This window comes from Carassius carassius, chromosome 5 (genome assembly GCF_963082965.1).
Source record: "Carassius carassius chromosome 5, fCarCar2.1, whole genome shotgun sequence".
NCBI lineage: Eukaryota > Metazoa > Chordata > Actinopteri > Cypriniformes > Cyprinidae > Carassius > Carassius carassius.
Genome location: NC_081759.1, coordinates 1,613,129 through 1,634,120, shown reverse-complemented (window position 1 = coordinate 1,634,120; position 20,992 = coordinate 1,613,129). Strand labels below are relative to the sequence as shown.

General features: G+C 36.5%; 3 protein-coding genes across 3 annotated transcripts in view; 1 reads left to right on the top strand and 2 right to left on the bottom strand.

Moving 5' to 3' along the window:
• vkorc1l1 (vitamin K epoxide reductase complex, subunit 1-like 1) overlaps positions 1 to 12,535 on the bottom strand; it is a 29,272-nt gene extending 16,737 nt beyond the window's left edge. Inside the window, exons 1-2 of the mRNA XM_059549396.1 lie at positions 12,271 to 12,535; positions 2,459 to 2,568 (exon numbers count right to left, since the gene is read on the bottom strand). Of these exons, the coding sequence (XP_059405379.1) occupies positions 2,459 to 2,568; positions 12,271 to 12,461 (301 nt within the window). The 5' untranslated portion in view covers positions 12,462 to 12,535. The remainder of the gene's footprint in view (positions 1 to 2,458; positions 2,569 to 12,270) is intronic.
• A 5,714-nt stretch (positions 12,536 to 18,249) lies between these two features.
• Positions 18,250 to 20,992, bottom strand: part of dhx33 (DEAH (Asp-Glu-Ala-His) box polypeptide 33) — a 17,676-nt gene continuing 14,933 nt past the window's right edge. The window contains exon 12 of the mRNA XM_059549389.1: positions 18,250 to 18,603. Coding sequence (XP_059405372.1) covers positions 18,295 to 18,603 — 309 coding nt within the window. The 3' untranslated portion in view covers positions 18,250 to 18,294. The remainder of the gene's footprint in view (positions 18,604 to 20,992) is intronic.
• Positions 20,544 to 20,992, top strand: part of LOC132140581 (large ribosomal subunit protein uL10-like) — a 21,580-nt gene continuing 21,131 nt past the window's right edge. Inside the window, exon 1 of the mRNA XM_059549394.1 lies at positions 20,544 to 20,553. The gene's annotated coding sequence lies outside the window, so the exon portion shown is untranslated. The remainder of the gene's footprint in view (positions 20,554 to 20,992) is intronic.

The following is a 20,992-nucleotide window of genomic DNA, read 5'->3' as shown; positions in this document are numbered from 1 at the left end:
CACATGACTGCTGAGGAATGAAGCAAGCGGAAATTATGAGGCAGACATGCGTGCAGGAATGGGTCAGAATGGACGACTAGTCAAATCAGTTAGTGAGCTTGACTAGTTTCTCTTCATTTTTATTTCAATTTTTTTTCATTTTCATGATAAATAAGCAATTCCCCCAAATTGTGAGTCCCCCCCCTCCCCAAAGGTGAGATTCTCATTACTATAATACTCACTACTAATACTTCTATTACTAATACTTCTATTACTACTACTAATAAAAACTAAATAAAATTTTCATTTATATCAGAATAAAATTAGTACATTAAATGCTAGTATTATTTATAATCGCTTCAACATTTAAACAAAATATTTTATTAGCATTACAGAAATAAGGATTTAAAGTTACATGCTGAATTATAAGGACTATTAAAGATTTATGCCATTTCAGGTAGTAGTTATTACTGTATCACCTTTCATCAAAAAATATATATATAATTTTACTATCATCCCCATCATTTACATGACAATTAAGCATATTTTCTCCCCAAATTTGCATTACTGTAATGTGTTAGGATGTTTTAATTGTGTGATTTTACTAATTATATTTACTATATTGTAATTACTGTAATATAATGCTTTAATAATAGTAATAAATAAAAATATATATTTTTAAAACTTGGAAAAATCAAATGCTACTATTATTTATGAATGCTAAACTAAATTTTTATTAGCATTTTAAAATAGTGTTTATTTTCATATTAATTATTAGTACCCTATTTTTACCCTATGTGTTTTTGTTATTTTTATTTTCCATTTAGGATTATTTCATATTAATTTAATTTAGTGAATTTTTACGTTTTTAGTTTAATTTAGCTTTAATTGAAACTTAAGAGAAACTGATACTGCTGCAACTCAAAAACTATCCGGAGAAGAGACGCACACGAACACGGGGTTAAACTAAGGTTGTGAATGTTTGATCTGTGCCTTATCGCACTGAAACGCTAAGAGATTTCAGCCGTCGGCGATGACAGACAAGGACAAGTGAGGGCAATAATTCAGAGGCCTGTGAGACCGTTTAGATTACAGAGAATAATGTTCCTACTATAACCGGACATGCTCACACGTTCCTTACAGTATCAGTCTCAGGAAATAATGTGTGTTACTATTCATCTCTGGCTAATGGCAAACACTGTACACTGAACAAATTAATGTGAGCTATCAAATGTGTCACAAATAAACCTCGGTGGAGACAGAAATGAGATCAGCTAACAGTTTTAACATAATTCCCACACTAGTACATGTAGATTGAGAGGCTGTAGGCACCATGTGTGTTCTTGTGTTACGCTAAAATCATAACCAAGCTTATTGAGATCACGATAATTTAACACCATTATTCCAGAACTTTGCTAACATGACACATTTACTGAATTTTCATATATTTATGCAAACTTTAAATATAATTCTATATATAAATTAGGGATGGGATGGTATGAAAATTTAATATCACGATTATAGTGACTAAAATTATCACGATTATCAATATTATCACGGTTTTGTTGAAACGAGATGAAAGTGTTCAAAAATAGTTGATGCTCACACTGAAAACATTTCAGCAAGTTTTATATTTAATAATCAACAAAAAACTAATATAACAAGCAACTCTATGCACTTAATTTAAAGAAAGATTAAATTCTGTGGCATTTCCTTCCTTACAATGAAAAGTGTAGAAGCATAGAAAAGCATAGAAAAGTCTTTCTGACTTTCGCCATTCCTTCTCGGAAAAAAACAAAAAAACATTGTGCGCTGCGCTTGCGTCAGACTGTTGCTGGCTGGACATGATTTAATAGCGAGTTATTAAAACCGCGATAATCAAACACGGTTTTAATGATAATTCATTTTTAAACGATATTACTAACCTTCAGCATATTTTATCACGGTTATCGATAAAACCGGTTATCGTCCCATCCCTAATATAAATTATAACTGAGAAGCAAAAACATTATTCAATTTATTTTAAATAAATAATATAAAAACAATAAAACAAAAATGCACGAATTCACGTTTACAACCTACTGAAAACTTGTAAACAATAATTTTATCTGAACTATAACTCAATTATCAGTTTTCATAATTGTCGAAAGCCCAAATCTTCAAGGTAAATGTATTTTTGTACAGAGCTTGTAACAATTAAAATCGTCTCAAAGTTCACATTTTCAACGTTATAGAAAATCAAGCAGTTGAGAAATTCACAAGTGGAAATAAAATGGAAGTTGAACTTGATGCAAAATAGAGAGTAAAAAAATGATGCACACAATGACCAAAGCCATTCATCGGACTTGTAATATCAAGATTTTGGCCATAAATTGATATTTACATGTGCCATAATTTCTGTACTGGTGCATCCATAGAAAGAAACTGTTATTGTAAAAACGTCATAATCTGCAATCAACGTGGCTGATGCGGTTCTTACCTAGTAACAGCTGAAAGATATAAAACAAGATTCCATAGACACTGTTTGGCTGGTTTACTGCACTGTCGTTCCCAAAAATGGTTCCTAAAAGTCCAAATCCTCGACCCCATCTACAGCAAAGATAAAAACACAAGCAGAGAGAAACAGTGAAGTAGCAGAAATCAAACAACATGAGACACTGGAACTAAAAAATAAATACTAAGATCATGTGTGAGTGCTCTGGGTTTCTCGAGGGAATACAAGCACATTAAACAGAATATTTGGCCTAAATCAAATCATACGATGATTAAGACAGCAGCAAATAAAAAGCACAGTTTCCTTTTATCAGTGTGAACAGAGATTTCTGACCCAAATTGTTTGAAATTATACTAACAAAAGAGAAATGTGGTAGTTTCCAGTCACATCCAATTCCAGTATATGTACTTTTTACTGACAGAGCTCATAATGCATTTTCTGCAAAGAAATCTGCCAAAACAAAGCATCTTAAAAGGCAGGAAAATCATATTGTATTTTTTTAGCCTTATTTATGGCGGACAATCACAAAACTGGATACATTTCAGCATTAAACAGTAAAAAATTTAACTAAATTGACAGTTATGGTTCATTTGCTAAACATTTAATCCATTGCAACACCATTTATAATGTTATGAGCAAACTTGAATGCAATGACTCCGTTACGGTTCATATAGAGCTAGAATCTGATTTCTACATTAGTCTCTAAGTGTTTGAAAAGCCTGAAATCTTTTCTATTAACTAACCCTGAATAGGCAAAAAGGTGTGTAACCCAACACTGGAGAGCAGCTTCCGTTTCATAACTTCCTGCCAATGGATTTGACAAAGATCTAACGCTGCCAAACACCGGAGGTCAAGCCCGATCTCCACCATATGTCCCAGCATTCCCAATGAAAGCATTTCTGCTCAGAAAACATGTGTGCTACATAAATAATAATAGAAGTACAATCATGATTCAATATTGCATCGCAACTTTAGTTTTCTTTATTGTGTTCATTCATTTCACTACAGTTCAAGTAATGAAGAAGCAGTTTCTCTTAAACAAAACTGAACACAGCATTCTTTCAATGAAATCTGAAGTAGACAAAAGTAATACAAACACAACATTTGTATTTTCTTCAGAATGTATGTTAGTAAACTGTTTATAGCATGTATTATTACTCCAAAGAGCATTCATAGTAAAGCTTGTTTGTCATTTGAATGCCAAATTGACACAGTGACAGAAGCTTTAACATCCGTGGAAATTTTTGATCACAAAAAAAGGTTCTTTAGATTATTAAAATGTTCTTTATACTAAGAAAAATGGTTAAAAGGTTATTTAAGGAACCCAAAAATATTTATTCTATGATGCTGCTGCAAAAAACTCCCTTTGAAACCTTCATTTTCAAGAGTGTAGTGTATCCAACAAGACAAAAACACAAGGACGCATGATTACTAGCAAGTAAAGTCTGCATATATTGTACTCACAACACATGCAAAAAAACTATTGAAGCACCGTGAGAGAATAACTAGAACAATAATTATGTATCCTCGTTCATTCTCCACGGGCATTTCCTTAACGAGTTAAAAGCCTTCAACTAAACCAACCCTATTACAATGTTGATTAGAAAACAAAAGTATGCAAATCAGATTTAAAGAGGATAACAAATGTGTCATTAAACCACACACTGAACAACTGTACAATATAAAACCACTGATACGTGAAACAATTAACAACAGTATATAAACAATCAAAAAAGGAAAACAGTAATATGAAACCATGCAACATAAAAACAACAAATATATAGCATATAATCAGTTTGCATAAAACTAGTTGGAGAAGTTAAGAAATAGGAAATGCATCGTGGGATAGGACGGTCGTGTTCAATGTGATTTCCATTCTCACGTTAAAAACAAAAGCACTGATTGGTAAATCTCTGTGCAGGATTATGGGTAATGTAGTTCTTCACTGGGAATTTGGTTTATAAAATATGATTTCTGAATATTAAAATCACTCTAATTTAGTTTCTACATCAGCAGATGTGAGAGAATGACCTTGGTGCTCAATGTAGATATGTCTGTAAACATTACTGATAAAAACTATTTATGGGAAAATAAGTGGGATATTTACTTCCAGAACCAGATTGTTGCTCTCTGTAATGATGTACTAAATTCAGTTTCTGATACTAATACATGCACCAAAATAATATTGTTTTCCAGTCATTGAGATGAGTAGGGCTGGGTACCGAACTTCGATGCCTTTATGGTATCGAACGAAAAACTTCGATACTATGAGTATCGAAAAATTATTTATCTTTCGGTGCCAAATTTCGGTTCCAAAAGCCAAGCGGCTGTTTTTTTTTTTGCCAAGCGGCTGTGTCTGTGTGAGCTTGTAGCATACGTGCATGTAAGGACCTAAATTCGCCGTGATTGGCTGTCCACCACCACGTGACGTGACGGGAGGATTTTGTTTGGTTGAGTGTTTTGCCCTCCCTCCCCGTTTAGTTTGGTCTACTCTAGGGCTGCACGATATTGGGAAAAAATGACATTGCGATATTTTATTTTTCTGCGATATATATTGCGATATTTTTTCTTACAAACAAAAATGGGGTGAGCACATCGACACCATCGCGTCAATTGATTAATATGCGGGAGGGAGAGAGAGCAAGACAGCGCTCCTGTTGTTTGAAGACGGCTCGCTCTCTCTCTCTGTCTCTTTCTCGCACGCTCTCTCTCTGTCTCTCTCGCGCGCTCTCTCTCTCTGTCTCTCTCGCGCGCTCTCTCTCTCTCTGTCTCTCTCGCGCGCTCTCTCTCTCTCTGTCTCTCTCGCGCGCTCTCTCTCTCTCTCTCGCGCTCTCTCTCGCGCTCTCTCTCTCTCTCTGTCTCTCTCGCGCGCTCTCTCTGTCTCTCTCGCGCGCTCTCTCTGTCTCTTTCGCGCGCTCTCTCTGTCTCTTTCGCGCGCTCTCTCTGTCTGTAGTGTATCCAACAAGACAAAAACACAAGGACGCATGATTACTAGCAAGTAAAGTCTGCATATATTGTACTCACAACACATGCAAAAAAACTATTGAAGCACCGTGAGAGAATAACTAGAACAATAATTATGTATCCTCGTTCATTCTCCACGGGCATTTCCTTAACGAGTTAAAAGCCTTCAACTAAACCAACCCTATTACAATGTTGATTAGAAAACAAAAGTATGCAAATCAGATTTAAAGAGGATAACAAATGTGTCATTAAACCACACACTGAACAACTGTACAATATAAAACCACTGATACGTGAAACAATTAACAACAGTATATAAACAATCAAAAAAGGAAAACAGTAATATGAAACCATGCAACATAAAAACAACAAATATATAGCATATAATCAGTTTGCATAAAACTAGTTGGAGAAGTTAAGAAATAGGAAATGCATCGTGGGATAGGACGGTCGTGTTCAATGTGATTTCCATTCTCACGTTAAAATATTGCGATATTTTTTCTTACAAACAAAAATGGGGTGAGCACATCGACACCATCGCGTCAATTGATTAATATGCGGGAGGGAGAGAGAGCAAGACAGCGCTCCTGTTGTTTGAAGACGGCTCGCTCTCTCTCTCTGTCTCTTTCGCGCACGCTCTCTCTCTCTCTTTCTCTGTCTCTCTCGCGCGCTCTCTCTCTCTCTGTCTCTCTCGCGCGCTCTCTCTCTCTCTGTCTCTCTCGCGCGCTCTCTCTCTCTCTCTCTCTGTCTCTCTCGCGCGCTCTCTCTCTCTCTCTCTCTGTCTGTCTCTCTCGCGCTCTCTCTCTCTCTCTCTGTCTGTCTCTCTCGCGCTCTCTCTCTCTCTCTGTCTGTCTCTCTCGCGCTCTCTCTCTCGCGCGCTCTCTCTCTCTCTCTGTCTCTCTCGCGCGCTCGCTCTGTCTCTCTCGCGCGCGCGCGCTCTGTCTCTCTCGCGCGCGCGCGCTCTGTCTCTCGCGCGCGCGCGCTCTCTGTCTCTCTCGCGCGCGCTCTCTCTCTGTCTCTCGCGCGCGCTCTCTGTCTCTCGCGCGCGCTCTCTCTGTCTCTCGCGCGCGCTCTCTGTCTCTCTCGCGCGCTCGCTCTGTCTCTCTCGCGCGCTCGCTCTGTCTCTCTCGCGCGCGCGCTCTCTCTGTCTCTCGCGCGCGCGCTCTCTCTCGGTCTCTCGCGCGCGCGCTCTCTCTCGGTCTCTCGCGCGCGCGCTCTCTCTCTGTCTCTCTCGCGCGCTCGCTCTGTCTCTCTCGCGCGCTCGCTCTGTCTCTCTCGTGCGCTCTCTCTGTGTCTCTCTCGCGCTCTCTCTCTCTGCCCTGTTAAACTTGTATGTGTTTTTCAGTCTCTCTCGCGCGCTCGCTCTGTCTCTCTCGCGCGCTCGCTCTGTCTCTCTCGCGCGCGCGCTCTGTCTCTCTCTCGCGCGCGCGCGCTCTCTCTCTGTCTCTCTCGCGCGCGGGCGCGCTCTCTATGTCTCTCTCGCGCACGCTCTCTCTCTGTCTCTCTCGCGCGCGCGCGCTCTCTCTGTGTCTCTCTCGCGCTCTCTCTCTCTCTCTCTGCCCTGTTAAACTTGTATGTGTTTTTCAGTCCTGTCAATGAAAAAACTTTCACTCTATGATGGTTAAGCTGTGCAATTAATCTGCGAATCACATTCGTCAAGGGCCGGGGAGCAGCTGGCCCGTACAGTTAATGAATAACAGATCAACTACGACAACCTACATCGCACATCCTGCGATGTGACTATCGTGGATTCGTACATCGCGATATCAATGCTTAAACGACACATCGTGCAGCCCTAGTCTACTCCATTGCGTATCTTGAAACACGCCCCCTTTCACGTCGTCTAAAAAACAGAGAGAGAGAGACAGATTTACCCGGAACAGCAAATTTCTCTAAGCAGCTGGCCACTGTATACGTTCACTTAAAACTTAACCGACTGTGTTTACGAGAATACTTGCAGAGACAATTATTTTAAGATAATTGTGTGTGTATGTGTTCATTCAGAAGGGATGTGCACGGATAGTCGAACATTCGAATATTCGTTCTGCTCTAATTATTCGATAAATAAAAATGATATTCGAATTTCGAAAAAAAAAAAAAAAAAAAGTTCACAATAAAACCTAATTTGGTCACTTTCTGTGATTCTCCACGCCATATTTGAAGGTGTATGCAAGCGAAAAATAATTAATGAATGATTAAGGGGCCATTCACATATCGCGCCTAATAAGGCATGGAAAAGGCTATGCGTGCCGCTTTCTCCTTTCCAAAGCGCTTGGGCAGAAGCGCTCCTGAGGCGACGCGTTCTCTCCATGAAGACGCGGAAATTTCAGCAAAGGATAAATGGATTTGCAGCACACAAAAAAAATCGCTTTCAGTAGCTCTGCTACTAAATTTATTTCAAAATGGCAATCCATATACAGCTATGATCAGCTGTTCCTTCATCTTGGCAGAGCTTTCAACGTTGTTAAGGGAAAGGATGAAGCTGAATGTTTAGTTCTTGTCACATGACCTGCGGTGCGCTTGCGGCATTCTGAAAGTTGAGATGTTTTTAACTCGATGCTGTTCGGACGCGCCTGGAAAAAACGGGACCGCGTGCGCATCGCGACCGCGTCGCTTCCATTATGAGCGCGCATACCGCGCGCCTACATTGGAAATAACGAACTTGAGCATGCAAAAGACGCGATATGTGAACGCCCCCTAAAAGAACTGCGGTCTTCTAGTACTTCAAATATGCCGTGGAGAATCACAGAAAGTGATCCAAGAACATTGTTGCAGCATCTCTCAAGCAACGAATAAACACCGCTAACTTGGAGAATGCAGTGAAAACTCCTCTTCTCGCGTCTGCCCTAGACCCTCGGCACAAACATCTCAGGTTTCTCGATGAAAACATGAGAGAAGTAAGAAAAAAAAACTTTTTTGAACATTATCAGAACATTTTCCTTGATGCGAGTGGTGCGGATGCAGTCGCCACGATAAATATTGCAATGCCCACTCGTTGGAAAAGGCTGAGCCAGTTCTCCAGCGATGATTACAGAGAGTCCAGCCGAGACGAGTGGGAACAGTTCTTGCTGGAGCCATGTATTCCATCAGATGAGGATCCCATTCAGTGGTGAAACGAAAACACGAAGCGCTTCACAAAACTTATTCGCTTAGCACACTGTTATTTGTGAGTCCCGCCAATGTCTGTGCCGTCAGAGCACGTTTTTTCCGCGGCCGTCCTTATTGTTAACAGACTAAGGAGCCGACTTTCCCCCAATCATGTTTACATGCCCGTATTTCTTAACAAGAACATTTGAAACAATAGAAAAAAAAGCAAAAAAGATTTGCTGACAGTTTAAAAGTTAAGTGTAAGCTACATTCTGTACAATAGCCTAATTGCTGCAGGCTGCTATACGTTTTTTCTTTGTTCACTTTTTTTTTTTTTGCTTTTAATCTGTACTTTTGTTTATTTGCACGCATTGTTAAAGGTTTTCAGCTACAAAACACGATGTGTAATGTTCAAGCTTATTGTAAGCTTGTTCAAAATGACGAAAACAAATGTTGCTGAAAAATAACGTCTGACTCATTAAACTTAATTTAAATAAACGTATATTCGAATATTCGTTTTTTGTGAGCTCAAATATTCGAATGTGATATTTGGGGAAAACGCCCATCCCTAGTTACGATACGCGAAAGATATATTCATTCTCTGTACGCGCATTGTCTGAAATGCTGCTTGTAACGCGTGCTTTGAATGAGTGAGAGCAAGCTCCGATCGTGCGCAAATTTTTTAAAAAGCTTGAATCGCCAAAATTTAGAAACAAGTGCAAACGATCAGCTACCATCCGTTTCACCCCTTCAAGCGAGTGAACAACGCGAATCAAGTAAGGAATTTTACATCTATTCACGATAGCCCATCGGACTGGAAACACAATAGCCCCGGGACGTGGGGCTAACGTTAACGATTTTGCGAGCCCTGCACCTCAGATCTATTCAGTTTGTAAACTGGTTTCCACACTGGTTTCGTTAAACAAAATAAATTATTATTTTAAAAGATTGACTCAAAGAATCATCGGTTCACTAATTGGATCATGAACTTGTATTACCGAGCAAAAGATTATCTATTATTGAACATCTCGAATGAATAAAGACTTCAAGTTCATCTGTAAAGCACATAAAGCTATCGTTTGAGTTTATAAACTTCTATTTCATGCATGATTCGTATGGATCTGATAACTGAATGCAAAGTGTGAGTTCTAGAAGAATGTTTGTGTCTTGATGAGCATGTATCGCTCACTAGGAGTCGCTAAAATGAACAGCTGCTGTTCTTTTTTTTTCTTTTTTTTCAACGGAGAATCAGTTGCCCTATTGGTTAAAATACACCAAACTGTTTACTTAAATATTAAATTAATAAATGACATCAAAACAGGGGCGTTTGCGTTATGATGTGGTGGCCAGAAAGTCCAGAGCAACTTTTTGGTCCCAGTCCGCCCCTGAATGGCGCACCCCTATCCAAAAAGCACAACCAGTTTTATTAATAATGTTATCCTGAGTGTGAAGTGTTACCAGAATTTGTTTAAATTAAGGTGAAAAATAAAAGTTTTGTGTTTAATGTATTTGTGTTGATGTTGAAATTGATTTTAAAACATATGGTATCGAAAAAAGTATCGTTAGGAACCGGTATCGAAACTGAGGTATCGAAATTGGCACCGGATCGAAAGATTTTTAACAATACCCAGCCCTAGAGATGAGATACACAAACCAACACTCCCTTATGTTTTAAAATAACATCTCTCACCTCCACACTCCCAAACCTTTCCCAAACCTTTAGAAAGCAGCGGAGTCAAGACTCAATGATCAGTACAGTTCGGTTTCCCAATGGAGAGACCGTTCACAACTGAATTAGAGGCAAAACCCATAGCAAAAGATCTCAAACACCTCAAGCTGTCTGATTATCTGAAGATAGTTCGGCTACAGAGAAAAGTCTTATAAAAGCCCGTTCCCTTTAAGAGCGAGACCTTAAGCCTGATCATGTAATGCTCTTGAAAACCTTCACCCGGCTGGAGTTTAGTTTGGTTGTTTTCTCTGCAGACTGCCTGCTTTATCAGACGGCCCGCTGTGAGCAAACAACACAATCAGCAGCTTTCTGAAGCAATTCGATAGACTCAAACATGCATCGCATAGCCTCTTTATCTATGTGATGGTAATAACAAGCGAGCGTGATGCATGATGCGGTCCTATTTATTTCATGATGAGTGGGCACTGGACACATCTACAGATTCACAGATAAAGTGGGTGACTCTATTAATACCAGATCTGCAAGACATCCGTTTGTATCATGACATCTCAATAAACGACAAAACATTAAAAAACATCAAAAATCATCCCTCAGGACAGCTGATCTACTCTGATAAGATCTCAGTAAGCATGTGATTTGTTTTCCATCAGCGTTACTTCAAATGAAGTTCTCCCGAAAGTGAGTGCGCTTCACATGACTGTCCTGAAAACCATATCAACATCTTTTCTTCCCTCCAAGCGCTTTAATTCAACAACAAATTTACATGAAAGAAGTGGTCTTGTTATTGCTGAATCAAGAAAGGGAAAAAGTTATTTATTAAACAAAAGCAATCCAGACACTGGACCTTTAAACTGCAAACTTACATTACATTTGTTTACATTATTATAAATTAGACCAAATTAACTGAATATATTCACCGGCTTAAATGAGCATTTAGTGTATATATCCTATACACTAGTTAATATATAGTGTATAAGTAAATATATATGTAAATATTAGTAGACATAAACATAAAAACTGCACATGTACTAATATTAACAAACACATTTATATATTTACACATATATCCACTAACTATATACATTTAAATTAACATTTAGTATATGAATATGCATTTAAACCCAAACTTGTGTGTATGTGTGTGCATATATATATATATATATATATATATATATATATATATATTCTAAACACCAACTAAATAATACTAGGATATTTTGAGCATTAACAGTAACTACTAAGTTACTCTATTAATGGTTTGATGATGTTAAGGGTGGATGCTTTAGTAATAAAATGAGGAACTGAGTCTCAAACAAATAACTCTGATTTCAAAGGTTACTAAAACAAAGTTGAACGCTTATCAAACTCAATGAATGTCCTTCTCCGACTCACCTCTCAGTCTCATACATCAATAAAACGATTAAACTCAAGCATTTAAAGGCTCTGTTAAATATCATATTCATAACACTAAGAAAACGCAATAATCTGACAGGTATGAAACAGCCTGTTGTACTCCCTGTCCAGCACATCCCTGTTGTCTATGAACATGCTACTAGATTAGTGGCTTTGAGCCCACATCAAGTCTAGTACATTAGAAAATAAATGTAGATGAAATTATATTAGTATGCTGCATTGATAGAGAGCTCATTCACTCATTAGCACTGTTAGCATTAGCTGCTATCGCACTGTGTTTCTGCTCACAAGATAAAAACAGCTTTAAAATTACCAAATTTAATTCATATTTAAGTATCTATTTGTCAACCGAAAAGTCGCTTCTAGAAAAGACTATAATGTAAGTCGGATGTTATATTGTATCACCTTTTCAGTCAGTCAGCGGCCCGGAGCGACTCCGGCTGTGTGTCAAAACCTAACGAAGTCCCTAACTAGACAGCACTTTCAGGTCGTCAAAGGCGCATTGAAACTCTGGAACGATCCCGAAACGTCCCAAGGCATCCAAAAGGGGTCAAACCCTGGTTTTTGAACGCTCGGAGCGCCTCCGACAGCTGCAGATGTTGTCTAGTTAGGGAACTCGCTAGGGTTTGACACTCTCTCTCACCTGGACGTGAAGACTTTGGAGCAGCTGATGGAGCTGCTCAGATCGCACATGGCGCGGTAGTTAGCGTCGCGGGTCTTTTCCCTCTCCACATGGAAAGCGTACAGGGATAAAAGTATTCCTGAGAGACACACGAGCAGCCGCACTATCCTCTCCCAGCGAGGAGTGGACACTCGCAAGACGGGCGCCGCCATTTTTTCCCGGCCTTTACACAAGCGCGCGCAGCCACCCCTGCCTCAACCGTTGGGCGCGACGTGGAAAAGCGTCGGGACGTGTCACAACATTAAGGGCGTGGCTAACGGTTTTTGTTTTGATGGGGCGTGGTCTAATCACCGGGGCGTGTCCACCGAGCGTCTCGCCATTCTTGTGCTAGTGGGGGCCATTGTAATGGTAAAGATTCTATTATCTATTATTCTACTATGATTACACACCAGCAAGTCGTAAAAGCACAGAGAGAGAGAGCTTTTGCATGAGATAATATGATGAGAAAAAGTTCCATCACAGTCACTTGATAGTATGACTGAAGAAGGAATGTAGTGGGAAGTCGTGGGAAGTGGTGAGAAGTCGTGGCCTAATGGTTAGAGAGTCGGACTCCCAATCAAAAGGTTGTGAGTTCGAGTCCCAGGCCGGCAGGAATTGTGGGTGGGGCGAGTGCATGTACAGTTCTCTCTCCACCTTCAATACCACGACTTAGGTTCCCTTGAGCAAGGCATCGAATCCCCAACTGCTCCCCGGGCGCCGCAGCATAAATGGCTGCGCACTGCTCCGGGTGTGTGCTCACAGTGTGTGTGTGTGTGTTCACTGCTCTGTGTGTGTGCATTTCGGATGGGTTAAATGCAGAGCACAAATTCTGAGTATGGGTCACCATACTTGACTGAATGTCACTTCACTTTCTTTTCTTTCTTAGTGTTGCAGAATTAATTGCTATATTTGATATATGTGACCCTGGAGCACAAAACCAGTCATAAGGGTCAGTTTTTTTTTTTTTTAATTGAGATTTATACATCAGACTATATAAACTTTCCATTGGTGGTTTGTTAGGATAGGACAATATTTGGCTGAGATACAACTATTTGAAAATCTGAAATTTGAGGATGCAAAAAATACAATAAAAAATATTGAGCAAATAGCTTTTAAAGTTGTCCGGATAAAGTTCATAGCAATGCATATCAATAAACAAAAATTAAATTAAATTAAATTAAATTAAATGTATACATTTAACTTTTCATCCAAAGCGACTTACAGTGCATTCAAGCTAACATTTTTTATCTAACAGTTTTTATATATTTAAGACAGGAAATTCACAAAATATATCAATGGAAAATGAACTTAACTTCGAGAGCAGTGAACGGGAGAGTAGCTACCACAAATATATTTTTCCATTTGCTCAAATAGCAAAAGAAAAAATTATACATCATGTTTTTACATCATACGTCATGTGTTTTTTGGGGGGGGGGGGGGGGGGGGAATCAGTAACGGACTACAATTCATAAGTTATCAACCCAGCTCTGATTATATTTATTATGACACCAAATATGTTTAATGAATTCAATAGATTTTATCTCTGGGTTATCGGTGACAAGATAACATGAATAAATACATGATATTATGTATTTTATCAGAGAAAGTTGTATAATTCATTATATAATACCTGCATAAATAAATACAGTAAAAATAGTAATAATGTGTAATAATTTTAACTAACTAAATAAGAATTGTTAATGATAAGAAATGTTTCTTGAGAAGCAAATCATCATTTTAGGCTGGAGCTATGATGCTTAAAATTCAGCTCTACATCACAGGAATAAATTACATTTCAAAATATATTAACATAGAAAACTGTTTTTTTTTAATTGTAATAATATTTCACAATATAACTGTATTTTTGATCACATAAATGCAGCCTTGGTATATATACAGATGGGTGTGTGTGCATGTATTATATGTCAATTATATAATGTCTCATTTATTGTTTGTATTGACAAGTATTGAATTCAAGTAGGCTACGTTTTGCATGTTGTATGTTGTCCTGAATTGTACTGTATTTTGCATTTGATATTATGTAACAGACATTAAACATTAAGAAGTGCTACTTTAGTTCAAACGCCATGTGTATCTTTATTAAAGATAGTACACTAAACAGTGAAACTGCACTGCCACATAGTGGCATCTTTGCTTGCATTTTCTATGATACGTGCTGCTATAGTTTTAGGAGTTTCCTGTTGTCCATAATACATAATCAACAGCATGTCTTTAGCCAAGAATGAGGAACATGTTGTGACAGATCTAATGTTTAAATATATACTTCAGTGAAAAGTCCTTTACGTGCAAACAGTTTGAAGATGCAGGATAGAAATGGGTGTTAATATGTCGGGAACCTTCTGTAACCATGTGATATGTGTCTCATATTAAAAAAAAAGTTATATAACTTGCTTGTTTTGTTTGTCTCGGGTATAAAATGAAGACAAAATATGCATTATTCATTTAATTCATTATTCATGTCAATGCATTTATGGAATATTATTCAATATGGAAACAAAACTAATTTGGGTTTATTTCATACATAAATGAAAATCTGAACAGGAAGCTATACTAATATTTGCGATCTCTCTTGTTGCATTCAAGTTTTTACATGTTAAGTTACTTGTGTAAATAAAGAAGGAACATGCGGAAGTGAGCTTTGTTTTGCATGGATGCACGGCTAAAAACAGCCCAGCCTTCAGCCAATCACGAGTGCTTTAAACGAACGGATCGCACCAAAACGCAGCCAATCACAAGCGAGCAGGATCTCTGCACCAATCACCAAGCAGTTCTAAAACCCACGTGATGTCGGAGTGTCAGAAAACCGTTTGACAGCAGCGTTGTTTACTCCCAGAAAGAGAATTTCAGGAAAGAGCTCGTCTTATTCTGATCATCATGGCCACCGACTTCGACAGATTAGTGTCTTTTGAGGAAGCCAGTTACGATGAGTATGATTATTATAACCTGGAGGAGTATCCCTGCCATGCTGGAGGAAAAGGCAGAAGTAAAAAAGAGATCGGAATGAACACTAACCGCCATAGTCCAGCCGGACACGAGAGAAAAATAGCAGAGAAACTGCAAAACAGTGAAATAAAGCGCAGGAGAACCAAGAGCTGTTCCTCCTGAGGAAAATGTCTTGAGGTGAGAATAATGTCTATCTAGTGCGCATTCATATTTGTTCACGAACTCCCATTTCATCCAACCTCTATTCACTCTATTTTAATTATATATAAAAATATATAATTTTTATATATTAAAAAAAATATTTTTTAATATATATGTGTTTTTTTTTTGTTACAGATTTAGGCCGCACATACTGGAGATGGATGAGTGAAACTGGATTGTGGTCCAAATGTCTGTTCTGCCTTTTCCCCTGACCCTCTGAATGTTGGTGTCACGCGCTTGCAGCAGTGTTGACGCGAAAAGCGTGTGTGTATGGCGCGCACTCAGTGCCAAAAACAAAAGATCAAACGACCGCGTGATATGTGTGTATGTTTGGGTGTTCCTGTACATGGCATCACGTCTTAAACGTTCACTGACTTAAGAAATGTGTTCCACTGAAGGAAATTACCTGTTCTTAAAGAGGTCAGAAAACTTGAGTTCTATAATTGAAGATACATGATGATAAATAAATTTGTATAACTCTCTTTGTGGCTTTGCATTTTGTATCTTTTAACAAGCATCTGAATATTCCCCTTTTTCATTTGAACATGTAAATAAGATGAAAGTATGTGATTATCACGGTTTAAAATCAGGTAAAATGAGTAAATATGTTTAACATGATTATCAGGTTATCAAAATCATTTTATATTTAAGTGTTAAAATCTTTATTTTATCTTTATCTACATTCTCATATGATACTCGATTCAAAAGGAAAAGTTTTCATTGACATTTTTTCTTGTTTCGAGCGTAAACTCTGAATTTTGTTGTTTTGCAGAAAACAAGACTTAATGTTTATTTTGCATCTCATGCATCTGGATCTAAGGATGTTTAGATATTTAGATTAAAAAATACTGAAGATATATATATATTTTTTTGCAATGCATGCAACATTTAATGCTGAAACTTTATGAATTTAAGACATGCTGCTCTGATTTAAGAGCTGTTTAAGGCTTTAATTTGTGGAAGTATTGACCTTTATCGGGAATATAGGTAACTAAAAATACAACCAAAAAAAGTTACTTAAAATAAACAATACCTTATAGGTAGTAAGGAGTAAATTGAATTAAAAACAAGCAAAAAAATTGCCCTGCAAAAATCACAAAATGATCTAAAATTAAAAAAAATATAAAAACATTCAAAATATTAAACTGTAATATCATCTCAATGATACTAAAATAATATCAGTTTGTTTGTATGTGACCATAATGTTTAAGAATGATGTTCAGTCATTTTTCTGCAAGATCTTTGTGTCAACAAAGAGGCAGTAATCACTTTTTCTGGCTTTTTATTCTTACAAATTAATTCCTATTTTGTTCCAAACCCCATCATTTTAACGGAGCGTGAAAACAGTATGTTAAAAATACACATGCAGAAGCCTAAACATCTGATTTAATCAGTCACATTGTGTAAATCTGTTGCATGACACAAAGCCTCCTCTGCTCATGCTGTAATGGAAAGTTTTGATACTAATACTAAACATGTGCACTGCTGGTACATCGTGTGCACCATAAAAACCTGAGTAGTCACATTTTATCCGTCTTATTTCATGCACTGCAAACATATATTGCAATATACATGTAAGAATACATATAGGTTTGATATGACTTGCAAAGTGGTGCAAATAGAAGAATTCGTTAAAACTAATGTGCATTTGATATGCTACTGTTCCCCCTACTAGAAAGTGGCATGCATACATTAATGTCATCTAATAATTCCCGAATTGATCAGATCAGAATTCTAGAATTCTAAAATTCAATAGAAAAAACAGTTCCACACCTTATTCATGAACACAGCATGGATGAATCTTTCTGAAAGTCTCATTACTGTAATGTAAGAAATAATGGTATATTGTTTAAATGTAAAGGTCTTTGCATTAAAATAACCACAATTTTGGAGTACATTTTTTGAAAATAATCCCGCAATGATCCTATTTTATTATCATTATGAGATGTTATTGTAGCTTTTATTAATTATATGAATCTGTTTTGTTTAATTTTTCAGTTAAATTTTAGTTTTTGTAATTTTGCTGTGCATTTTTTGTATTTTGTGATTTAAAAAAAAATGTATATATGTTTTTATTAATTTTTATTTGCACTTCAGCTTTAGTTATGTGCTTCAGAAGCTAGCTAAAATAAAAATTACAAACATATACATACATATATGTATATATATATATACGGTTTTTATATTTTATTTTACTTAGTTTGTTAGTACATGAGAAATTATCTTCTAATTTTCTTTAAATATTTTATTTCAGTGAATGTTATTTTATTTAAAGTAACTATTTTTCTATGCTTTTAGCATTTGTTAACTACAATAACCCTACCTAAAAATCAACAATATGCTTAATTTGCTTTATGCAAAATATATTTTTGAGATTAAATATGACCCTGCCATCACAATATCAATCTCCGATCGATCTCCAGCTTCTTTCACACATATCTGTATTCATTTTAACTTGTTCAAACGTAAACGTGATCACAAAACAATCAACATACTAGTCAAGTTTTATGGCAAACGCATTGAGCTGAACAAAAACACATGCAGCCATTTGAGGAAGTGAACCTGAATTTCATTCAATCAGACTTCAGCAGTTTGTAAAAGAGCTAGAAATAGGCGTGCCATCTTAAGATTTATAGCAAGTAGAAAGGACTCACTTCTAGAAAAGTTAACAAAGCAAAACTCTTTGGCAAAAACTGCCTAACGTGTTGCATATCAAATCCAACAAAGCCAAGCATTCCAACAGATCATCTACTGTTGCATATTGTGAAAAAACGGTACGCATCAGTAGATGAACTGTTGGAGTGCTTGGCTTTTACGTCAAACTGTAGCATTTGGAAAGCGTTAACTCTTGGTTGCACGCAGCTTCCGGCGGAAATACTCCGGCGCAGCTTCCTGCAGCCAGTCGGCGTCCACCAAACACAGATCCCTCATGTAACAGCGAGACGTGTGCAGGAGCTCGTTGAAAACCACGCAGGCGGGTTTGGCCTGGAACAGGACGGATGAGGGATGGATGGCCACAGGCTGGTGTGTGTCCAGAGCCACGTAAGAGCCGTCCGGCTGCAGCTCCGCTGCGTTCATGAACAAACCGTGAGCCAGACAGCGCCGCACGTTCGCCAGGTCTGACAGAGACGACTCCAGCTTCATGTTCATCTGAGCAGCACAAGATCACATCATCATTTGTCTGATTTAATGTCATTGCATGTCACTGAGATACTATTATAGTTTTTTTATTAGTATTTTGAAATAGCTATTTTTTTTCCTTTTATTTTTTTGTAAATTTTATTTTGTTTTTGTAAAATATATATATATATATTTATATATGTCTATGTAGTTTACTATACTTATTTATATACATACATATATACAGTACAGACCAAAAGTTTGGAAATATTTCTATTTTTAATGTTTTTGAAAGAAGTTTCTTCTGCTCATCAAGCCTGCATTTATTTGATCAAAAATACAGAAAAACAGTAATATTGTGAAATATTATTACAACTTAAAATAATTGTTTTTAAATTAATTATACTTTAAATTATCATTTATTTCTGTGATGCAAAGCTGAATTTTTAGGATCATTATCACATGATCCTTTAGAAATCATTCTAATATGATGATTCATTATCAAAGTTGGAAACAGTTCTGCTGCTTAATATTTTTTCAGAACATGTGATACTTTTTTAGGATACTTTGATGAATAAAAAGTAAAAAAAAAAAGGAAAGAAAAAAAAAAGAAGCTATGTTTTTAAAATATAAGTATTTTGTAATAACAATATTCACTACTGGACAGTAATTTGGGGTCAGTAATTTTTTTTTCCTTTTTTTTTTTTTTAATAAAATCAATACTTTTATTCAGCAAGGATGTGTTAAATTGATAAAAAGTGATAGTAAAGAAAATATATTATTAGAATTTTTTTATTTTATTTTGAATAAATGCAGTTCTTTTTAACCTTTTATTGATCAAATATATGAGACAGCAGAACTGTTTCTAACACTCATAATAAATCAGAATATTAGAATGATTTCTAAATGATCATGTGATAGACTGATGTTACATGTGACACTGAAGGCTGGAGTAATGATGCTGAAAATTCAGCTTTGCATCACAGGAATAAATTATTTTTTTAAAGTATATTCAAATAGAAACTATTATTTTAAATTGTAATAATATTTCACAATATTACATTTTTTTCTGTATTTTTGATCAAATAAATGCAGGCTTGATGAGCAGAAGAAACCTCTTTCAAAAACATTAAAAATAGCAATGTTTCCAAACTTTTGGTCTGTACTGTATATATATATATATAAAAACACGTTTATTTTATTTATTCTATTTTATTTCAGTTAGTATTTATTTTCTTTCATATAACAAATGTTTTTTGATAAATGTATTATTTTTATGGAGTTATTATAGTTAAAACCATAAAATACATTTAAAATAAAATACATAAATAAAAACTTTTTCATTAACTTGGTGTACTAAAATAACTAAAAATACATAAAATAAACCTTTTAAAACCTATATGAGCATATGAATAAAAACTGCCAAAAACTAAGACTATAAGAAAGACTATGATGATAAAAAATAATAAAGTGAAAACAGAAAATCAATAAAATATTAACAAAAACTATATCAATAAAACCAGAACTAATAAAATTATTTTCTGTGATGTCATGTCACAGATGCTGTACCTGGAGCCAATTCATGCAGATGCTTTTATCCAGAGTGACTGAAGAAATAAATGCTTATTTATTAAATAATTTAATAAAATCTCATTTCCTGCATTCCCTGTGAACCCATGATTTTGGTGTTGCTTTGTGCAACGCATTAGTTACAGAAGCTGTCAGAGAAAGCGACCTAAATGCTATTACAAACACATTCTCAGATACAAGCTAATCTCATAGGAGTTGCATTTTGCTCCTGGCTTTTCTCTCTCCGTGGGTGTGTGTGTTTGTATGTGTGTGTGTGTGTGTGTGTGTGAGATTGAGAGAGAGAGAGAGAGAGAGAGAGAGAGAGAGAGAGCAACAGAGAGAGAATGTGTGTGTGTGTGTGTGTGTCAGTGATGCACGGGTCAATGTATTAATAACCCGCACCCGACCGTGGTTTTCAACTAACCCGCCCGCGACTCGGACCGCAAAAAAAGAAAATATTGTACCCGACCCGCTTCCCGCATTTTTTTTAAAGTAGTAAATGCTCATCGTAGCGTCATTGGGCCATAGGAACTAGGCAAAACAAAAACAAACAAAAAAAATCCTTAATATATTTTATTTTTGTCAAGAATTATAAAAAAAAAAAAAAAAAAACTTCAATAAGCTCATAATTTGTTCTAAAATAGTCTAAGTCTGGCTATGTTTATTTGGATGTTTCTGTTCAGCAGAGAGTGAGGTTCGGGCAGAGGTGGGTAGAGTACCCAAAAACTGTACTCAAGTAAAAGTAAAAGTACTTCTAGAAATATTTACTCAAGTAAAAGTAAAAGTACTAGTCTTAAATAGTTACTTGAGTAAGAGTAAAAGAGTAACGGATAAAAATCTACTCAAGTAG